This window comes from Oxyura jamaicensis, chromosome 9 (genome assembly GCF_011077185.1).
Source record: "Oxyura jamaicensis isolate SHBP4307 breed ruddy duck chromosome 9, BPBGC_Ojam_1.0, whole genome shotgun sequence".
NCBI classification, from domain to species: Eukaryota; Metazoa; Chordata; class Aves; order Anseriformes; family Anatidae; genus Oxyura; species Oxyura jamaicensis.
In genome coordinates this window covers 11245454-11268575 of record NC_048901.1, presented here as the reverse complement: position 1 = coordinate 11268575, position 23122 = coordinate 11245454, and the positions used below count along the sequence as shown (strand labels likewise).

The window sequence follows — 23122 nt, the reverse complement described above, 5'->3', positions numbered from 1 at the left end:
CTCGAATCCTGGATTTGCATGTGCTGTGCGCTGCAGGCTGTCTTTTCTTTCTTTAGTTGACTCAGGATCTCAAGTTGGTAGAGCAGGGGTAAGTAATTTCCTCGTGGAGGGCTGAAGAGGCTTTTCAAACACCTTTGAGCTCATCTTATCATTATGCAGCATTGCACAATGGTTCGTTGAAGGCTGAGTGTGGCTGTGGGCTGTATAAAATGAAGCGTGGCCTCAGTTCAGCTGGTAGGCGTCAGCTCCCCAGCCCCGCGGCAGGGCGCCGAAATCCATCCTTCTTGCTTCAATTGCTCCTCCTCCTCCGTGCCCTGCAGGCCTGCGAGGGCTGCTCTGCGTGTAGGGTGGATGTGGGTACCTGCAAATCTGCCTCGGTTCTCTTCTCCGCTGGCAATGACAGTGTCGTAGCCTCGCCTTGTGAGTTTCCCTGCCGGGCTTAGGGGAAATGGGGAACAGAAGCAACTCGGCAGCTGCCTCGGAGGCCCCTCTGGTCCTGTCGTCTGTGGCATTTGAGCTGTGTCGAGAGTTCAGAGGCAAGAAAGCAGAGAAGCAGTTTCTAATTTGTTTTGCGGTGAAATATGCCTCCACAGTTCAATAGTGCCGTGTTTATTTTATGAAGCAGAAATGAGAATTCAGGTGGGAGTCGATTGCCACTCGTGACTTAAAGGGAGAAAGCAGAGATGTATCACAAGGCATGCACATGGCTGCAGTGTGCTGTGAAATGAAGTATCGCTCATTTGTTTAAATCTTCCGTGCACTGATGGACTCTTACTCTTGCACATCCTGTCTCCAATTGGTGCCTCTTCTGATTTTTCCCCATTGATGCCGTTTTCCATCACAAATCGTAGCTGATAATTCTGCAGCAATCCTTCTTCCCAGTTCAAAAAGGCAGAAAGTGAAACCTTGGCAGAAAACATTTGTCCTTACTGAGGTTTCTGCTTATCGCCCCATGTCTTCGGCTCGATAGGCAGATGTGAACCTGGTCTGTCAGCTTGGGAGGCTGCCAGAACCTCGGCGGTGTTTTCCTTATCTTTATTAGTGACTCTATGAAAGTTGCACTTTTATTGTGCCTGCGCCGAGGGGTGGAGATGGCCTGGCTGTAAGCACTGCGTGGGGAGAAGCGCTGGCTGTAAGAGGGCCGCTTGGAGGCCAGGAAGTCTACCGCTGGTTGCTCGTCAGAGGGCTGGGATCTGTTTTTATTTCTGACTGATACCCTAGCACATTTTCAGTGCAAGGCTCTGCACATCTGCAGAGTTCCTTAAGGAGTAAATAGTTGAATTGCTTTGGGTTGTGAGGTACTTTTGGCAAAGGGTTAGACGGAAGTTCTTCTTTAGAAAGATCTCAGTGACTCTTTCAAATACTCCAGTAACAGGATATTTGTCTTCTGCAGCTTGGCCCACAGTAAGCATCTCTTTGTGCTTCTGGAGATGATTGTTCCTCATTCACAAAAGATAGTTTCCTTTTCTTCTGCTTTTGTTGCTTCTGTTCGATCATCCTTTTTTTCCCCCCAGCTACTTCGCTTGGCAGTTACGTGCCAGCTGTTTCCCTGCGCTGCGTTTTCCCTTCTATACTTGAGTGATTCTGCAGAAATCATAGGGAAATCGAGGAGTATGAAGAAGATAAAATGGCAAGGATTTAGCTGGGTGTGTTCTCGTGGGTGTCACCTCGTGTGATGTGGTGGAAGGCTGACATTCTCCGTACTATCAGTAGAGTGGGAGCGTTGCGTTGCCTCTGTCACATGGAGCAGCAAAGGGAAGTTGGCAAGGCAGGACCTGCTTGTATAATTCGTGGTTGCCTCCTTGGTGGTTGAAGCAGGCAAACTGGTGCTCGTGGCAGTTAATTTTGCAAAAATGATGCTGGCAATTTATTGGCACCATCAGTCAGTTGGCCTTGCCAAGCAGTCAGCTTGACTAGTGTGTGTCCTTGCATCAATCCGAGTGAAGAATTAATGCCTGGCATGCTCAGGTTTTATATATTTTTTTAAGCTGTTTTCTCAGTTGCATCATTTGAAGGGGTATCTTGCTTGCTTATGCTCATAAATTAGAGTCTCTGCTTGGCTGGAATATTTCAGATTTGTCTAGTTTCCTCTTTCCTCCCCATAAAGGAAAGTTAAATAAAAATAACCGTTAGCTTTCATGGGTCCGTGGTTTGGCATAGACCGAACGCTTATTTTATCTGAGACCCCTAAAGGGAAAAGAACTGTTTCTGCACGTCCCGTGGAGGCTGGTGCCTGCCTCTGCAGGGGCGCAAGGCTCGAGAGCTGCGTGTTGTGCTAGAGCATCTGCATGAGTTTTTCCAGAGCGTAGGTGGGACGGATCACGCCGCTGGCTCTTGCTGGCCATTATCAAGGTTACTCTTGGTCTTGCCTTTGCACAAGTCCTCTTGGCAGGCAGAAGATCCAAGGTTGCATTTGCCAGGTCTGCAAGAAAGTAAGTCTTTGTCTGCCACTATTTATTTTTTTTTTAACACAGCTTCTCTGAGTTGAAATAAAGAGAGAAGTATTTTCAGCCTCCGGTAGTTGTCTTCTAGTGCTTTAGAGAACTCCTTTTTTGCATCAGGTAGAACAAATCCCATGGAACCAAATGCTTTCAGCTGGAAAGCAAAGCACCCAAAAAGGTTTGTTTTGCTTTTCGTGGAGGAGATGATCTGAGATCTGCTGCTTCTGTGGATTGTTTCTGCAGCGGTGAAATTGTTTCAAATGGATGAGCTGCTGAACGAGCGCGCTGCTAGTGATGGGGCAGGAAGTGAGCTGCGGCTAGGTAGCACTGTCTGAAGAAAACTTGTCAGAAAGCTGCTTTCAGCTAATCCCTGGGAGGAAGTGAGCTATAATCAGTACTATGTGAGCTAATCACAGGAAATCTATTGCTCAACAGGAGCCTTTAAAAAAAAAAAAGTGTGGGAGGGTGTTAGAAAAATACATACAGACATTTCATTCTGCTTTTGTGCTCCAAAATCTACTTGGCCCGAAAAAAATGGAGCATCTGATGAAGGGACCAGCCCTCCAAAGTCCACTGAAGCACGATGTGTATGTCTGCGTTTGGAAAGGTCTGTTTTCCCTTCTTGCTGGAATAAAGAAGCGTCCAGGCTCATCTCACTTTTTTTTTCCAGCAATGGTGGTGCTGGGGAGCCTGAAGATCAATTAGCATCTTGGGTCAGTGCACTGAGAGTGAAGATTTTCACTGAGGATTTATGTGATAGAAACCAAGAGTGGAATATGACATAAATCAGTTGGGTTACACCAGTGTTCTCTTGGAGTCACAAGCAAGCTCTTTTGTTGCGTTTTTCTTTTTTTCAATCACTCTGCCTTTCTTCACCCGACATCCTCTGCCTTGGAGACCTGCTTTCAAGCCACTTATTTTGCTGTTTTCCTCTGCCCTGGACCTGGCCGTCCCGGATGCTGCCCTTTGTGCGTGACAGCCATTGCCAGTAGCACCCTATAAGGCTCTACAGGAAGGCAGCGCTGACAGCTGCCGCCACGCAGCTTGCTGTAAGGACAACTTGCTTTTCTCAAACCTTCTGCTAGAGCAGGGCCAGGGAAACACACTTAGGGGCAGGGCTTTTTGCACCCTTCCTCTGCTCTTTTCTGCTGCTGTTCCCCGTCGGGCAGCCCGTGGTTCCGCTGCGTTGCTCTCGAGCGCCGTGCCCGCTGTCTGTCCCCATGGCCCAAGTGTCCCGCGCTTCTTGCGGCCGCTCAGGTGGTAGCGGTCACGATAAGATCCTGCAGCTGCCGTGCTGTGTCGAGGGCCCCGCTTTCAAAAGCAAAGCGGTTACGTTTCTTAATGCAACGCTACCCTGAAATCGGTTACTTCTGCTTTTTGGGCAGCCCTGCAAAAAGGCTTAAATTTGACCTTAGTGTTGCTCCTTTAGTGTATCGTTGCTGGTAGTAAATAAGTTGAGTAATTTTTACCTGCGCTAAACAGAGGTGAGTTGAGCTGCTGCTCCTGGAGCCTCCTCTCAGGGCGTGTGCAGTGGGTTGGATTTTGTTTGGGCTCCAGAGAGCTGTGACAGGGGCAGCCTAAAGCAGCGCTGTCGTGGCAGGAGGGGGAAGTTACCTGCGTGTTATCAGACAGCTCTGAGCTTGATACCATCTTTTCCAAGCAGCAGTCCAGTTCACTTTTGCATCAGATCCTAGGCAGTGAAATACAGATAGCCCTGCTCAGGGCCTCGCGATGCCACGCGGCACAGACCGAGGTGTGTGCACCCGTACCATGTGTCGCATGCTCAATCTGCTCAAGCACAGGTGCTCCAGGAAAAACGTGACTGTGCGCTGTAGCAGACAGGAAAATGCTCGCCTTCAATCCTGTTTTATTTCCCTTTGGTCGTTGGGCAGACAAGTCAGAGAGGAAAAAATGCTTGTCCTTTTTTAGAAGACGGAGGAGCCAAAGAGCAGCGCTGGGGCAGAGAGGGGCCTCCGTGGCGGAGCCGGCTGCCGAGCGAGGGCTGCGCTTCAGCTGCAAGGCAGTGAGTGCGTGTCGGCCTTGGGGCCGGTCACGAGGGAGGCTGGGAGAGCCAGGGCTGCCGCAAGAGCCGTGCTTAGGAAGTTCTTCAGGAAGGAGCCCCGCTTTGTGCTCTCACAAGGGGCAGTTGGGGGAAAACAAATGCAATCCCCCCCTCCTAGGCAGTGCCAGAGCATTCAGATGAATGTGCTGCAACAGCGTGTGTTTAGCAGCTTTCTGCAAACGCTGCCCGAGTCTCGCTTTGCTTTCCAGCTTTTACTCACTGTCGGGGTTATGTTTCTGGGTGTTTTCCCACCAGCAACAGGAACTGCTGCCTCTCTTTTGTGGCCTGGGTACACCGAGGGTTATCGGGCCCCTTTCTTCCCCAAAAGGAAGAAAGCTAGCGAGCAGCAGAACTGGCTCCTGGGACATCGCTGTAAAAATGAAACTGCAAATACATGTGCTGGTTGGTCACTGCAGGGCTCTTCTGGGCTGGGAGGAAGAGGATGGTTTAAGCTACACTAGCAGCTTCCCTGCACTTTTCTTCCTTCAAAGGTGGGAAGGGAAGGGTTGTGCTTCTGAGGAGCCTGGCTTCAGGTCTCCTGCTGTTCACGAGACTGATCTAGGACCTCGCAGACCCCAGCTGGCCAATTGCTGCTGCCTCTCCAGCAGGAGGGAGAGTCCTTTTACTTTTCAGCTTCTTCAGTTTATAGTGTCGTGTCCGAGAGATAAGAACTGAGAATCAGAGCCTTGTGGTCGCCAGCTCTGGCCCCTGTGATTATGTTCTGTGGAGCGGGTAGCAGAGCTGATGGGGGGGAAAGCTTTTAGCTCTCTGTGTCTTTTTTTTTTTTTTTTTTTTGTGAATGTCCTGGGTTGCAGCACCATTCTGTGCTGGGAATGAATCTGTCTGAAATCTGCAGTTAAGTATCGTTTGCAGCTTCACTGCTTGCGGCTGTGGTCCATTCCACTGCTTTCTAGTTCTTGCAGTTAAAAGCAGTGCCACCAGTAACTGTGGGGAGCTCGTGAATCCATTGTTATTCCTGGCATTATTTGCACTGACGAATCCATTGCCACCGATTACATCCTTTTCCATCTGTTTCTTCTGCTGCCTTTCTGCCAGATGTAGCCTACTTCTCTGAAGTTGCACAAACTTAGTCAAGCCAATTTAGTAAATGTCTTTCAACTGAGGTTTAAAAAAAACCTGACATCCCTTTTGCCACTATACAGGCTCTTTGCTAGAAAAAATGAAATTCCCTTGGGCCTCGCAATTCCCTGTGCAAATGATGATTCAGCAGGGCAGCCACGTGTTCGGTGCTGGGGCAAGAGCGATTACATCGAGCTGGTGCTGAATAAGACAGGCGCCTTTTCCTCTTCAGGGGAGTGAGGGAGCAGAAAAGGAGCCTCGGGATGTACTTGCACTCCTCTTTTTTATTTTACGTCTGTCTTTCTTTCCTCCTGCAGTCATGGCACATAAGGCCAAACCTCCGCAGCAATTTCAAAAGTACTTCCTGGCACCGCGGAGACTTTCCCTGCATAATGAAGACAGGGTAAGGATAAAGGAGGGGGGAGCTGCTCCTTTCTTTATTCAGCTGTCGGAAAGAGGCACTTTGGATTTGAACCCAAACAAGATGACTGTATTTTTTGTTTTGTTTTCTCACTTCCAGCGATGACCAAAGGATCAGACTCTTGTTTTGTGAAGGGATCTGTTGTGAGTGGAGCTGTCATTCCTTAAACCATGAACTTAAAGCTTCGCTGTGTTGAAACGGACCTTTGTGCAAAACAGTTTTGGATCTAGCAGTTTGTTTTAACAACAGCCTTTGAAACAATTGCCCAGAAATTATAATTCTTCTTATTATTTCTGAGGTTTTTCCAGAAGTTGAGGTTTTACTAAACCAAAGATTTAATGAGCTTGAAGGATTTTGTTTAACTGCAAATGATGGACGTGGACCTAAGGGTTCTGCGCAGGTGCTTTATGCCAGTTTTCTGAAGTCCCTTATTTTCTTGAGGCATAGATGGATCTGGGGACAGTTGCTTCCATCCTGTTGCTTAACAGCTTCTTCCCTTGAACACGCAGAGAGCTAAGGAATAGGTTTTGTCAGATCAAGAACCTGTAACAGCAAATATGCGAAGAGCTGATCTGCACTGTGTATCACTGAAAAATCAGGTTCTTTGCTATAGTGAGAATTTTATTTTGCAAACATGTAAATCAAAGTGTACCAAAGGTTTTGTTAAAGCTAGCAACCTTAATCCCATGTTACAGCATTATTAATTAGCTGACTGGGCTCTCCAAGAAAGGGCATGGGGAATTTGCATGGGCTTGGAGGACCAGTCTGGTCTTGGCCAGTCTCAGACACAGGCTAGTTGGCTATCTTTATGTACAGCTGTTGCTAATATCAAGCAGCACAAATAAGTTCATGGATAGATGAAATGATGTTTGGTTTAAAAAATAATAATACAAAAAGCTGTTCTTGCTGTTGCTTTCTTCACCTAGTGTGTTGTTTTGGTATTAAAGTTCTGTGATGTGCTTCTTTACCTTCTCTGATTTATTTAGCTGTCTGATCATATTTCTTTGTTTGAAAGGGGGGGTATTTCCTCTTAAATGTCTGTTCCCATTTGGTTAGCTGAGGACCCCATATCCTATTATTTTCTGAGGTTTCATGGATGTAAGCAAAATGGGTTATAGTCCCCTCTCCTCCAGGCCTGACTTCAGAGCTGCGTAGCAGCTGTCCCAGATCCTCCTGGCTCTACTCTTCTACCTAGGTACTCCTAAAAGCTAGTTCTAACAAACAGAACTCGTGAACTCTGGGCTTGGTGGCTTCGACAAAAAAGAAAAAGTACATCTCAAATTGGTCACACACGCTTTGTGAAAAAAACGTTCATTGTTAGGAAAGAGGTTGGAATTAAAATCCCTGCGGGTCGACTGCTCAAACCTGCTGTTAAATTCCAGGGTTCTTAACTTTTTTCCCATATTGCAGGGTAGGTACTGGAAAACAGAGAAGATCCTGTAGATAACTTGCAACATCTGAAAGAGCAATCAGTAAGCAAAATCGGAAAGGTAGGAATCACGGCCTGATCTGCAACTGCATCCCTACTGACTTGTTCGAGTATTGCAGGCCTATTTATCACTCCGTCAGCAGGAAACGGGCTCCAACACAGACTCATCTAGGTGGATGTTGCCCAGCTTTGGCAGCTGTTTCCCATCAATCTCTAAGTCAATGGGGCAAGCAGCACAGGGCCCGTTCTCACTTAAGCTGCCAGAACTTTGATTCGTGCTGTTTATGCCTCCGAAGGTATTTGTACGGAAATGATGTGCTTTCACGGTCGTTTATAGTGGTAATTCATTTTAATCTCTTCTGAGCTTCATGACCTAAAACAGTGTGCTCTTGTGCTGCTCGAATTTGGGCTGCTAGCCTCCTTTGTTTTGCTTAGCTGGGATTTGGCAGCGTTCCCCTGCTCAGTGAACTAGCAGGGAATGGCAGCCCACCTGTTTGCAGTCCTTCTGCTAAACCAGGGCCTGCGAGATGCGCGTGTTGCGCGGAGGCATTGTGCAGCACAGTATTTATCCTTTGTGAACGGGGTGTGGGTAGTGGTAGCAGCTTGCCCTCACCGCCCTTGCCTGGCTCTCTCAAACGCCAGCAGGCCGCTCGTTCCCCAAACCGTCGTGAGAAACAGGAGGCGTGTTGACTTGTGTTCCAAGGGGAGAGCTCATCCTTTGGGCATAGCATAGCGAGGGGCTTATTTATTATTCAGCTATCTCCGAGAGGTAATTTCTATAAATCTTTCTCTGCTGTTTGCAGCAGAGAGGCTGCCTGTTTCTTGGTGATCAGCAAGAAAAATCACCATTATCTTATGGGGAGGGGGGAGAGGCCAGCATTGATTATCTTAAATGTGGAACGTGCCATGTAGATACTTCGTTATGCTGTTTTTTTAGCATTAGTAGCTATTTTTTCGTGATCTCTCATGTTTTTCTTTTTAGTACTTCAAGAGGGTTGTGGTGGTAGTGTGCATGTATGCGTATCTCATAATGCAAATGGAGAGAGTGTGGCACAAAGTGGTAAAGCCATGCGGGTCCTTATTCAGAAGTGGAATGCGCCTAGTAGATCCTGGCTCCACAATCTTTATTCAGGCGATGTAAATTGGGTAGAGATATTCTTATATTAGTTAATATGGATGATGTGTTGGATCATGACTTTAAACATAGGCTATTCTGCTCTCCCCAAGACCTTGTCTGAAAGATGACAAGAAGGATGACATGTGAAGCTTGTTTGACTCCATAGCACGAAGGTCTGAGCAAGAACCATCCTCAAAAGAAGTTGTGCTGGTGTCCTTACGTGTGTTATCCCTTTCATGTACCTAACCTTTACATGAACGGATAGTGACCTGGGTCAGGGAATTGGTGCTCATTATGACCGTTCTTTTTGACTCGGTTGGTTTCAACACTGGAAAAGTCTGTTGCTTCATCCCACATGTGCTGCTGCCGGCCCAAATGAACGGGTGGCCCAGAAGTGGGAGTGAGGAGCCAGAGGGAAGGAGGAAGGGAGCGCTTCCGTTGGCAGAAATGTTGGTGTCTACCAGCGCAGCGCTCGCTAAGCTCCTGAGTTGAATTCACACCTCCTTCCCCTGTTGGCCAACAGAAGAAATGCTAGATTTGTCTTCCATTCTCTCTTCCTATTTTTAAACACAAATTTCTGTTTCAGTGCTTCCACTAGCTGTTGAGAACCATGTCTGACAACGGAGAACTGGAAGACAAGCCACCAGCTCCTCCTGTCCGGATGAGCAGCACTATCTTCAGTTCAGGAGGGAAGGACCAGTTGTCTGCGAACCACAGCTTGAAACCCCTGCCTTCTGTACCAGAAGAGAGAAAACCTAGAAATAAAATCATCTCCATATTCTCTGGCACTGAAAAAGGTAAGATGCCTCCATTTTCCAAGGTTGTTATTTCTGTTCCTTCACTCTTCTTGAGAGTTGGAGTCTGCACGGGAGATCTGTGGAATTTCTTTATTACAGCCTGCCCAAGAGTAGGGGATTAGAGGAAATGCTGAAAGGTTGGTGTGTGTGTGTTCAGTGAGCCATTCTTTCCATTTGCACTGGCAGTTTGAAGGTGGAATCATAGAATCAATCAGGTTGGAAAAGACCTGTAAGTCAGCTAGTCCAGATGGAGTGATAAGGAAGAAAAATTAACTACCTCATTGATGAAAACCTCTACCTGGTGCCTCTCATGTTTGCTGCCCAATTTAGGGTAATGCATTTCCAAACAAACCCAATAAACGTTTGTGATTTCTGCGTGTCGTGTTACTTAGCGTTTTGCTACGCTGAATGCAGATTTCTAGTTTAAACTGAGCATCCAGCTGTTTTGGACGTTACTTCGCATTGATGCCTATTTAGGTGATACCTTTGAGGAAAAAAGGTAAGAAGAAGTGCGAGGGTGCAGTGGGCGTGAAGGAGAGCTGAGAAAAATGAAGTTCTTCAGTTGAGGTCAGATCCCTGTAGCTGCACTCCTCAGGTTAATCACCAATGTGCAAAAACATCTTCTTTGCTATAAACAGGGATTATTTCTGAGGGGAAAAAAAGGCCTTAAGGAAACTAGGCTGTACCTGGGATTTGTTGCTGTTCTGTTTCCATATGATGAATGTATGTACGGCACTGGAGCTGGTTTTCCAGGATGTCCATATCCACATGAAACAAAATAGTGCACAGAAGTATCTCCTAACATCTGTCATGGTTAAACTGTGCACGGAGTTATTAGCCTGACCTGAGGCTGCAATGCATTTTGTTGCTCTATAACATTTAGCATTTTTTAATATTAAGATTTATTCCGAACAGAAATTCATACCAAATGTTCACACCCATCAACACGAGTTACATTTTGGATTAGCTCTGGAGCTGTTGCAAACGTAACTGTGGCGGGCACCCCGCCCCCAGGTTTGGAGGTGGCTCGGGCTCTGTATCTATTTACAAATGCTGGGGAATTGATTACAGAAGTATGGCATATAATCTCCAGGGAAGAGCAAACATCCAGGCAGGAAAATATATTTTTTTATGTATCCTGGTATCAGTGTTAGGAAAGAGGTTGCACGTTACCGGCTTGTCCTGGGGAAGACCTTGCTGCTCTCAGCGATCTCTAGTTCCGCTCCTGGCTTCCTGCGCCGAGCTGTTGATGATGTGCGAGGTAGGGCTGGTTCAGTCCTGCCGCCACAGGTTTGACTGCTTCAGGAGACTTTGCTTCCCCGGTTATTTATTCACTTTGCTAACAGTTTTCCCCAGGGCTGCTTTTTATTCTTGCTCAGCTGTGTGAGCAGTCCCCGTGCGGCCGTGCCTCAGTGCAGAACAGACGCTAGAGGCAGGCTTCTCTGTACCCCGAAGATAGCTTTCCACAGTCTGGCAGCCTTTGTGCTGCGCACGGTGGGTGTGTTTTCCTTTTCAGAGGATGGAAAGATTTGGCCAGTGTAGCTTTTGGAAGCTGAATAGTTATTTCACAAGGTCACTTATTGTGCAATAACTGACCGTGGCTGGATTACAGCAATAGGGGTGGCGTGGGTAAAAGCCCTAAAGAGGCGAGTCTGTACGGAAAATGTGAGAAGCTGCTGCAGGTTGGAAGCGAGAGCCCAAGAGAGAGACTGCAGACCTTTTAGCTCTGTGACAGCGGTAAAGCCCACGTGTCAGGAGCAGGTTCTAGCTTAGCCTGCAGCTGCTGGCATTTATTAGTGTATTTTGATCATGGGAAATTCCTAGAAACTGCTGTGGTGAGTACAGAAGTAAAGCTGGTGGAAGAATCAAACCTCCCAGTCCATCTTCTGGCTGGGAGAATGGCTTTGGAGCTGGGCTAACACTTGCAATTTTGCTGTTGCATAGGTGATCTTCAGAGCATTTGTGGCCCTTTATGTTTGGATAGGGGAATAGCAAAGTAGAACTCAAGCACCACGTGAAGGGAGGTTTTCCTTGCTCCTAATTAGTAATAGTGATTTAAGATTTGTGTTGTGAAGTGAGTTACTAATGCGAGTGGGCACGGCACAGCTGGAGAGCTTTGTGGCACTTGATAGCGCCTTTCCTTCTCCTTGGATGTTTCCTCTTTCCATCTTGCTCATGGGTTTGTTCTTGCCAAAGTGGCTGGAAAGGTGGTCGAAGGCTTGTCTACAGCTGCATTGACTCACCTGAAACTGCTTTAGAAGCTGAATACTCAGACTTGTTCAGACCACTGTAACTACTGACGTGTACCAAAATTACGGACATGAATGTGTGTACTTGTTTAGTGTGTGTGTATCTACTGATATTTAGTGACACAAACTAAAAACAGGAGAAATAATTTCTGCTGAGAAAAGCATGTTTTTGAGAGAATTGTGCCCCTTTATCTTTTCTAGATGTTAAAGAAATATTTAAAATAATGTCCTTCTGGGGAAAAAAAAGTGGAAGGGTTTACAGCATGGCAAAATAATGTGGTTGGGAAAAATGGTAATTGAATGATCCAGCTTAAAGAAAGTTTCTGGAAGTTGTATTTTTTTAATACGGAAAAAGCTTGTTGATGGTCTGACCCGCAGAGAGGATAATGTCAACATCCAAAGAAATGTTTTCAGCCCTCAAGACTGCAAAGCTGGCTGTCAAATATAAATGGGCACTGACTTTCTGGCACTAAAACAATGGTCAGATGTTAGTTGTTTTGTTCATTAGCATGGCTAATTAAATAGTTGTGTTTTTTATTCTTTATTCTGCTGCTGCTAGGCTGCACAGAAATAACTGGCTTCTTGTTTGCTGCTTGAAATGTGTTCGGACTACATGGAAAATGGTTCCTTAACCTGACGCTGGATTTGAGGTAGACTTTTTTCAAGGGTGAAATGTCTCCAGCCAGTGCAGAGGTTAGCAAATTGCTGCAACAAATGTTAAGTCCTCCTATTCAGAAAATGAAAGAATGCCTTCGCAGAGATGTACAAGGCTACTGCAAGTGATTAGGTGCAGGGATAGCTGGATAAAATGGTTTGGCTTTCTTCTGCAGCTTTCAGCCCCTGTGATTTGGCAAGGTCCCTCCGGCTGCCTTCACGGTATGCATTTCCCCACAGCTCTGCCCCCGCTCCTCCTGTAGCGGGCTGGCTTGGGGGGATAGCGTGGTCTGGGGTGCTCGCTGCAGGCAGCAAGGCTTAGCAAATGCAGAGCTCCTGCCCAAGTCTGAGCTAGTTCTGCACTGAAATAATCAGAGAAGAGGTTATTTAATGACTTAGTCCAGGAGGTTTTTTCCCCAGTTCCATTGTTCAGGAGAAGTGAGGAGATAGTCATCTTTTTACTAGAGTACTTAATTGCCATGAATTTCCTTGGCCAGACTTCTGAAGCCAAGTGCAGCCGTGTGTGTTTTTGGAGAGCCTGAAAGCAGTCCCCTAAAACTAGAAACTAGACCATCTTTGAGGTGATTTCTTAATCAGAGCAGTTCTCCTTTTTAAATTTAAAGTGTAAATCCTTCTGAAGGAGCCTTCGTTTTTCCCCATTGTGTCAGGGCCTGTGAGCCGTGCTGGTGCCCAGCTGGCTGCAGAGCCAAGGGACTGTGCCGTAGATTCACTTGTGGCTTGAAACGAACGTTGCCCTTTATTAAAGGGATTCCCATTTAAATCCAGATCTGTGATGCAAACATAATCAGAGGTTCAAAAATAGTGTGGCCTCCCAGTGGCCTTGTTAACAGAGCCTCAAGTGCATCTTGCCAAAACGTGACTCACTGGACTTGCCTCTTGACTGAAGTTTGCTGCTTGCGTTTGTTTAAAGTGTCTCTGATCTGCTGTTCCTGTGGGGAGAGGAGTGTTTTAGTCTCTTTGTCCAGCACACTAATACGATGTGTATTTTTGCAAGTGTTGGGTTTATTTGTGCAGCACATGCTGTACGATTTGAGCACCAGCTCCCATTCCCTAACTGTCAAGTGCTCCAGAACAGGAATCTTCCTGAGGAATACGAACTTATTTTTTTCCTTCTTGCTTTCACATAAACAACTGCAAGAGGTTGGGAAGAAACAGTACTTTCCTTAAAGATGTTAAATGAGAACATTTGACAGACCATTTGCTTTTTGGCTCTGATTTGTGCAGCCATATTAAAGATATCCTGTTTATAATAGCCACGTCTTTCCACTGCATTGTTCAGCTCGAGGCAGCCCACATGGCTTTTCATTTGTAAGTATTGTCCTCAGTTCCCTGTCCTTCCTTTCCCGCCAGCATGAGGGAATTTCAGACAGATTGCCTGGCTCTGAGGGACGTGATGTGTGCTTGCCCCAAGAACTTTTAACCATGGAGTTACTAAGAGGTGCTGTTTTACCTGCTCTTCTTCTGTACTGAATCTTCTTGACTTTTTGTATTTAAAAGCAAATCTTTTTTTTTTTTTTTTTTTTTTTTTTTGCCAGGCAATCATAAAATGGTAGTCAAGGTAGATTTTAAAACGGTGCTGCTTTCATTTGTTGCTATAAGGACTATGGCATTCTTGCTGGCTTCATGCGTGCAGTAATAAATGCTGCTGATTCAGCTATCTGCTCTGTGAGCCCTCAGGCATTGCCAGGAATAAACACTCAGTGTTCTTGGTATCAAGCGAGACCTGCTCTGCAGCTCGCTGCCAGGGCTCTGCCTTTCCACAGAGGGCAGTGAGGTGAAGCCTCGAGCATCAGATCTCTGCCCAGAGAGCAAGCAGCAAGTCCACTCTGTTGTGCTCCCGGGGAAGAGAGCAGGGCTCGGGCTTTTTTACAAGGATGAAAGAACAGGGTCTCGAAACCTTCCAACTTAACTCTAAACCTCTTCTGAGGAAAGGGAACCTAGCGGTGCATAACTGTATGTTATATTTAGATTGAAATGGAAATGGAAGACTATTTGCAGTTATTCTGTCTTTCTTAGAAATAAATAAATCCCCAAACCAAGCACCATACATTTTAAAACATCTTCTAAATTTAATTGAATCTTGGCTGAATCGTGCACGTGGTCTTTCTCATTATCTGTTCCTGCTTCTGGTACTTATTTATGCTTACTTTTTGCCTTTTTTTTTTCCACTTTTAAATTAGATAATTGGTCTGAGGCTACAAACTCTTATCTTCATCGCAGGAAGTCCTGATTTGCATTAATAACCTTGAATTGAGGCAGCGAGGCAACCGAGTTTTAACTGTCTTTAGGGTGAACTTGAGGGTGAACTGAAGTTGTCTTCAGTGTTTTAATACATATTAAAATGTCCTTTTTTGAATTGTAAACATTTCATATGTGTTCCAGAGCTCCTTGCGCTCTGGGGCTCTTGATCTCTTATTTGATTGCTGCCGCGGTATAAATGATTTGAATGAAAGAACTTGGTGATTCTTGTGTGAAGTCTATACCAACCTGAACATATCAAGTCACTGTGTTGCATATTTAAAAACCTCCAACCTGTAAAAAGAATAAAGGTTACGTTCATCCCGGCTGTTACGTTTGGATTTGTTATGCTGTATTGAGACAATAGGACTTTAAATCTTTACTCAAGTGAGCTTGGAATCTCTTTACAGGAAGCAAGAAAAAGGAAAAGGAACGTCCAGAAATCTCCCCACCATCAGATTTTGAGCATACTATCCATGTCGGCTTTGATGCTGTTACGGGCGAGTTCACTGTAAGTACACCTGGCTTGGAGGTGCTGAGAAAACAGCTGTGGATCAGCGCTGTAGCGAAGCCATTGTGGTATTTTAGAATGAAGTGTCAGTTTCTTATCAAATAAATAATTTTACCGTGTGTGTGCGTGGCCTGTGGAGTAACGAGACTGACCTGTTAGCGCTCCAGAGGTGTGTATGTACCAGCTAAAGCTTTGTATCGTGTGGGGCCGCCTTCTTTGAGAAACGCTGTGGGGAAGAGAAGTACCCTCTTCAGTTCGCTTTCAGTAGTTTGTAACACCGGTTCTACTGAGTGCTTTTGTAGTCCTGTTCCTCGTGACTGACTTATTATACCTGAAATTTGTTCTGTCATGATGAGACAGTGGGCTGGAGCCCCTGAACGTTTGAGACACTGAGCAGTCAGGAGGTATTTCAGCTGTAGCTCAATTTGTGTTTCATCACCTATCTACGTTCCCGTTAAAACGCCATCCTACCCGTTGGTGTGTTTAAGGCCGTACCTGCTATACCTTGGATGGAGGAAATAATTTTGTTCTCCGTTTTAAATTTCTTCAAAATGCTGGAAGAAGGCTTAAGTGGTCTCTTATTTCAGGGAATGCCAGAGCAATGGGCTCGGTTGCTACAGACCTCAAATATCACGAAGCTAGAACAGAAGAAAAACCCGCAGGCAGTACTAGACGTGCTGAAATTCTACGACTCCAAAGACACAGCAAAACAGAAGTATCTGAGTTTTTCTGCTCCAGGTGAGATGCAAATGTGCACAAGGCATACTGAAGGGGGAGTTGGGTGTTTGGATCCATCTTCCTCTCTGGGGATAATAAATCAGATTCAAATGCTGAAAGAGCAAGCTACTTTTCAACGAGGAACAAACATTTGAAGATAGATCTAAAACTTACTGGAAATTGGCTTTGTCCAGTTTATTTCCTGTTTTAAGTGGAGAGGGGAAGAAATGGAACTGGATATTTAAAACAGCAACTCAAATTAATGGGCTGTGTTTATGAAGCTGGGGCTCTCTAACTGATTAATTGGTTTTGTAGTGGAGACCTTGCCCTTCCAGTCTGAGATTAGAACATGTATCTAGATGCTTGCTGTCTGAACTTGCATTTTTGTCTCCTGTGCGATGACATCAAAGATGCAGAGCAAGTTGTTGTTCCTGGTTCAGGAGCTGTATGGAGGGGGGCTGAGAGAATGACTGTCCTACAAATGCACGCAGTTCCTTTTATCTAGTTCTCTTCCAAATCATCCGCATTCTGAAAATAGCTTAATAATAAGGCTTTGTAATGTCCTCAGTCTTGACTCAAAATACAGCTTAAGGGAACAGAAATATCCATTTGATTCTGCTTTCACATCTTAATAAGACAGGACACGTGAGTGTGATACGTGATGCTGAGTTTGGAAAACTCTGTGTGGGTGCTCAAGTGAGGTGAAGAGCACGTTGGGAAACCATCAAGTTGTGCTTTCTGAGAGATGAAGAAATCTCTAAAGTGATCCATGTTCTTCACTCTGTACACTTATTTTTGTAATGATTTTTGTCGTTTTCTATTTTTGCTATTTAGAGAAAGATGGTTTCCCTTCAGGAACACCAACGGTGAGTGGGTTTACTCTTCTTTGTTTCTTCTCGAGCACATACAATGTCACACTTTCTGTATTATATAACTAATCTTGTAATATAAAACAAAATGAGATTTATGTTCTTATTCCACAATAAAAGGGGGTCAACAAAGCATATTTCACTGGACTAAATGTATTTGAGTCTTGTAATGAAATGTAATAGTGCACCTTGACCACTCAACCTATACTTTTCTTTTGATATCAGTCAGATTTTTTTTTTATCTTCATATAAAAATAATAATAAAAAACCACAAGTATTTAACACTGTGGGGGAGATGATTTTGTTTATATTTATCATTTTTAACTTTGGAAAAAATGTAGACCAATGCCAAAGGTTCAGAGCCATCAACAGCTGTGGCAGATGATGATGACGATGATGAAGAAGCACCTCCTCCTGTTATTGCTCCACGGCCAGATCACACCAAATCGGTTAGTGGCTCTAAAATTTGCAGTGCAGACTTGCATTTCACAATATTGAGGAACTTCTTCTACTTCTTTTTTATAGCAAAGTGTTTTATTTGTGAAGTGACCTGTTGTAAGCTTTTATGGAGAAATTGGGTTCTTATTCACATGTGCTTGCCAAGAAAATGCGTAATTTGCGGATACAACTTGGATCAGAAATCTTGAAGTTAACGCTGATTAGTTTGTTGGCTTATGCTGCAGTGAGTCAGTTATGCTTGTCCTTCAACCCAAGATGCAAGGAGGAGGCTTTTTAGTCCTAAAAAATGAAGTCTAGTTTCTGTATCTTTGCGCAGTACAGTGGTATGAGTGTACTGCGTTTATTCTTTTTATTTGATTACAAAGTGATAGCCTCACCTAATGTACTATCTAAGCCCACAGAAATTCAAATTTAGGATTTGAATGCTTATTTCACCCACAAGGTCATCAGTATTATGTGAAAAGCAAAACATTTAAGAAGTTGTTTAAGTTTTATTGTGGTTATCCTGAACTGCACACCTGGCTAGCAGAGCCCCAGGAATCCTGGTTGGCACATCTAATTTTTTGACCAAGGCAGGTGTACACACTGCTGCTCTGTTGCCCACTTATTTTCACTCCAGGAGCACGAAAGTGTGATTTGTATGTATCTGTCAAGTCATACAGCTTTAGATTGCCTATCTGGGCTACGTGAACATATACAGTGTGACAGGGCTATGGTTTGGTATTGCTGGGGTAGCTGTGCGTGGCTGTAAACTTGCATAGTTTTTCAGATGCAGGTCTACTCCAGAGGAAATGGAATAAAGCTCCAAGAAAATTCCCCTGAACCAGGGACAACAGGGAAATTCCCAGACATTTATGGTGAAGTAGGAGTGTTTTTCCTTTAAATCTTAGGAGTAGCTGGTCTTGCCGTTAAATAACGATTTGTTCTGTGAGACTTGGAAATTGCAGGAATGTGATAAATATATGAAAGGGCCCCTCCTTTTACCTAGTGTGGGTTACAAAGAGCAAGCAAATAGAAAACGATGAAAAAGTCTGTCTGTGGAAGTTAATCTGCTAGCATCCACTCTGTACAGGAAGACTCTGTCTCTCGTTTAGAGGCCAGTAAGGTTGCCAGCATCTCGACTTCCTGGAATGTAATGTTTTTCAGGTCTCATTTCTGCCTGCAAGCTGTTACGTAAAACGTTGCTTAGTGATCTTTGAAGAATGGTGATCGTTCTCAACTGAAAGTCAGTGATCATAAAGAAAATGCTCAATTAAATGAGTAAATGTTCTATCTTAACAACAGATTTATACACGGTCTGTAATTGATCCCATCCCTGCCTCAGCCGGTGACACTTCTGTTGACACTGGGACAAAATCAGGTGACAAGCAGAAAAAGAAGACCAAAATGTCAGATGAAGAGATCATGGAAAAACTACGTAGGTGTCTTTTCTTTCAGATAAGTGGAGGCTTTAGAACTGCTGGGGCAGTGGGAATTAAGCTTTTGCCCTTATCCATATTTCTATGTAAGGGTTTGTGAATACTGTGCTTGATTAGTTTTGTGTCAGACAGTAGCTGAGAGGAGCTGCACTCAGAAGTTTTGCTAATATTAATGCCTTGGAGCCCTAAAGGGCAAAAAACATTGTAGTTGTTTGTTTTTTTCTTTTATTTTTTTGAATAAAGTTCAGTTGAGATAATGTTATCCACATGTGCAGTATATCCATCATAATGTAAAATATTCCAGTTTCTGTTGTAGCTTGTTCCATAATCTTCTTGAAGATAATTTTTCACCGCATTAATGTTCCTGTGCTTAAGTCAGGAACTGACTGGTTTCTGGAGCAGGCTAACCTAATAGATTCATCATAATCTCATACGGGGTTTTGCTGTATGGAAGACTATCATTAACATGAAATACTAGTGGGAAATAGCATGATCTGTCTTGTCTTACTCTAAACAAGTGTAATGACTGTCTGAGACTGGGCCTTTTGTAACTGGAACTGAATCAGGAACCATTGGCAGTTCATGCATCAGACTTTACTACTTGAGCTGACCCACTTCTGGAGGTATCGTGCTCATGCCATTCCCACTGAAGGGGAACAGCGGGATTTATGCATTTTTTAACATGAGCTGACAAACAGTCAATGCCATGCTACAATAGCAAAGAATATTTTCCAAATCTATGACTTTAAGATTTTATAAGAAAACATTTTTCTTTCTCTTTTCTTTTTTTTCCTTTTTTAGGCACTATTGTGAGCATAGGTGATCCCAAGAAAAAGTACACCAGATATGAAAAAATTGGGCAGGGGTAAGCGTTCATCCCTACTTTTATTCCTGGTGAGCCAGTGCTAAAGGCGATATCTGATACTGTCAGGTAGCCACCACTTCCTGAAGCAAGCAGAAATGTCGGCTGTATTAAGCAGTAATAGGCAGACGGTAAAGGCTTTACAGTGGTAGAACTTCGAAATTGTCTCTTAGTGCAAAAGCAGAGCACTGTGACTTCTCTCTGGGTGTATTTAGTCCTCTCCTTTCCCAGTAAGATGCATTCATCCGTTTTGTAAAGTGACTACTGAATAGCTTGGGGGTATATTGGAAGGCTTTCTGCCTGCTAAAGTAACAATACTGCCTTGACTAATTTATTGCTCTAGTGTTCCTATGAATTCTTTTGAGCCAAAAGTATATTCAACTCTAGCTTCTCCGGCTTTGATTATAGGTAGCTGACTTATACTCTATACTTTCCAAATATGTCCTTGTTTGTGGGAGGGCTTCCCCTGGAGCAAGATGAAAAGGAGTGCTTTCTACAGAAGGGGCTTCCCAGCTTTTCTGATCATAGGGATCAGCACAAATTCTAGGGGTTTAGGCATCTTCAGTGCAGTTTGTCTCAGAAACAAGTGTACTTCTGATTGATTTACCTTAACTGACTGCCATTTCTATGATATTGCTTATTTTTAACAACTTTTTGATAAAGCTCTTGCAACATTGAAAGTTAATACAATTTTGTGTTTGTGGTTTGTCTGTTCACGTGCATGTTTTACACAGGCTCAGCTGGCTGTAATGTGTGTTTTTTTTTTTTCTTGACAGGGCTTCAGGTACAGTTTTCACAGCTATTGATGTGGCAACGGGACAGGAGGTAAGATTGCTGTGCTCATTGCAATGGAAATACTTTTTCCGTAAATATTTTCTTCTGTAGGTGGCTGAAATAATCTGACTAGGTTTCTTTCTGTGGCTCCAGTCTCTGCTGTTACCTCCCAAAAGAATGTTAGTCACGGTCATTTGTAACAGTGTGTGCCTTGTTTTGTAGTAATCAGATGATGGAAAGCTAAAAATAGAGGTTTTTTTTTCTCTCCAGTGAAAAGCTGAGGGAGTGAGATGTTCCAGATGCGGGTTTTGAAAACAGTTTATCCTTCAAGTATTGTGGGCAATGGTTCCCTGGATTTTCAGAAATAAAACTTTCAGTCTTTCAACACTTCTTCTGTAGTCCCGTTTTAGTAGAGGTGATTGATGCAAATTATCTGTACCTTATCTGGAAATACTTGTTTGTATTTTCCTTTGTTTTAATTAAAATGCCTTTTCCACATTCTGCTCTGGTTTTTCTACTTGATGCCCTGAGGTCCCTCCCAATCTTAGTTATTTTGTGATTCTGTGCCACAAGTTCTCGTATTTTTTAATGCCTTTGCCAGTGTGTTAGTGATTGTTTCTACAAGATCGCATCAGTCCTTGTGTTAACACTCCAGTTTTGGTCTCATGGATAAGTTATCTTGTAAAGCTTCAAACTGCATCCTTAAAGTGTTGCAGCTAACTGAACAGACTTAGAACAATTCTTCTCTATTTCAGAGTCTGGAACACATACCCTAGTTAATTATTTTTTTGGACAAGATGGTTCTTTATCTTCCCTTCTCCCTCTGGGATAGTTTATTGTCTTAATTGCTTTGGGAGAGTTTTCCGGTCTTTCTTTTCCCCCAAGAGCATTATGTCTCTCAATATTTTCCCTATGACAGTCACTACAGGCAATTGATGTTTCTTTACCTACCTTGACTACCACAATGCCTTCTTACATCTTGCTGACAGATCATTTCAGTTCTCTGTTCCTGAGTTCTCTCTCAAACTTTGGCCAATTCTGTTGCTTGTACCGTGATAACAATTTACTCCTTATTTTGCTGTAGATTCAAATGTTCCCACTTCCTTGTTTGATAGTTTGCTGCATTTTCAGTGCTTCTTCCGTAGAATTGTTGTTTCAGTCTTTTCTGTCCATGCTGTTTTTTGCAGCTCCTTCTGCCTACCAGCATTTTCATGCCCAAATACTAATCTAGTCAGAAGAAGATGGAAAAACAAATTGCTTTCCTGCATTGGAAGGCAACTCTTAGTTGCTACAATAATCTGTTCTGCTTTAGGCCTGTTGATATAAATTTGGGCAACTATCTTTTTATCTCCTGCAAGTTTCATTTGCTAAGTTTGTGGATCTTTTCATCTGCTGGAGTATGGTGTTGGCTATAGGGGAGTTTTACCCTAATAAATAAAAAGCCTGCCAGCTGTTCCAAAGTCCCTAATTCTGTTACAGAATCTCTCACCTCTCCTGTGCTTCTACTGTATTTAGAATGACTGCAAGATTTTGATACTCAGGTTTGAGTGATGGCTGTTTCATTTTGTCCTCACCAGGTTGCTATCAAACAGATAAACCTGCAGAAACAGCCCAAGAAGGAGTTGATTATTAATGAGATCTTGGTAATGAAGGAGCTAAAGAACCCCAACATAGTCAACTTCCTGGACAGGTAAATGAAGACAGCTGGCAGATTCCTTCGTTCTTAGGGGGTTTCAGAGGTTTTAATTTGATATTCTGGTTATAGACTCAACCTTTCTGTATCTCAGGGTCTTAAAAACAAATGACTGTATTTAGAGGGTCTTTTTTCAAAGTAATCTTTTATGGGGAAATGATTTTAATGATTCAGTAAGAAGCCTTCTGTCATGAATTCAGCACCGCATGTAGTTGTGGATCAGTGGTGGACAAGAGTACAGCTGGAAGATACTGTGTTCTGCATGAGATATAGGATGGTGGACCTGATGATCATAAAGGTCTTTTCGAACCTAAATGATTCCATGTTATCCTGCCCAGTGGAGTAGTAAGCAGAGGGGTTTTGTTGTCAGCATTTATATCTCAAGCTACCTACCAGAAATCAACTTTCTTCACGTTTTCTTATGAATCATTTCCTTGACCAGAAGTCACAGTGTTCTTATCAGTCATTTTTCACTCCTCGATCTCTCATGATGGCAAACAGGCGTGCTTTTCATTTTTTGTTTGTAGTTACCTTGTAGGAGATGAACTGTTTGTGGTGATGGAGTATCTAGCTGGAGGCTCACTAACAGATGTGGTCACAGAAACATGCATGGATGAAGCGCAGATTGCTGCTGTTTGCAGAGAGGTAAGAGTTGTGTTTGAGCAGAGGAATGAAGACGCATTCTGTTCTCCGAGGTTTTATGGTGCTGTACATTAAGAGTAATTGCAACAGTTGCATTCAGTTAGGAAGGACCATTTAGTTAGGAAGAATGCACGATACCGGGAGCAGAAATCAATAATGAAATTAGAAATATGCACAGAAAATAACAAAATGAGTCTACCTCGGAAAATTGTGTTTACAACACAGAAGAATGATTCCAATTTTGAGCTGGATGTTTGAGAATATTAAATGATGGCGCAAATAAAGATGAACTTGATGCAGACTGTCCCTGCCTTGTTTTAGTAGCTATATTCATAGTGTGTGAAATCTGTAGCTCTGCGATGGTTAAACTTTATGGATTTCTCAGTAAAATAATTCTCCAGAAAACTATAGCTGGAGTAATTTTAAGATTTCAGTATGGTCTCAGAGTTAAAAATAGCTGATGTCACAAGTCATCAGTTAATTCTGACCTGAGTCAGTGTGTCAGCATCCAGCTCAGGCTTGATTTATTACGGCAGAGGGGAAAGTAATTGTATTATCTGCTGTGCAGGAGAAGTGTAGACATTTAAAACCTCATTTGGCTACATTGGCATGCCATCTGCTTTTGATGATTCACCCAAAGGGAGGGGATGGAAAGCAAACTTGTACAT

General features: G+C 43.7%; 1 protein-coding gene across 1 annotated transcript in view; it reads left to right on the top strand.

The window, feature by feature from the left end:
* Window positions 1–23122, top strand: part of PAK2 (p21 (RAC1) activated kinase 2) — a 43512-nt gene that overhangs the window by 11523 nt on the left and 8867 nt on the right. Inside the window, exons 2-11 of the mRNA XM_035334280.1 lie at window positions 9137–9347; window positions 14920–15020; window positions 15608–15758; window positions 16572–16603; window positions 16948–17055; window positions 18350–18482; window positions 19285–19348; window positions 20122–20170; window positions 21697–21809; window positions 22340–22457. Of these exons, the coding sequence (XP_035190171.1) occupies window positions 9161–9347; window positions 14920–15020; window positions 15608–15758; window positions 16572–16603; window positions 16948–17055; window positions 18350–18482; window positions 19285–19348; window positions 20122–20170; window positions 21697–21809; window positions 22340–22457 (1056 nt within the window). The 5' untranslated portion in view covers window positions 9137–9160. The remainder of the gene's footprint in view (window positions 1–9136; window positions 9348–14919; window positions 15021–15607; window positions 15759–16571; window positions 16604–16947; window positions 17056–18349; window positions 18483–19284; window positions 19349–20121; window positions 20171–21696; window positions 21810–22339; window positions 22458–23122) is intronic.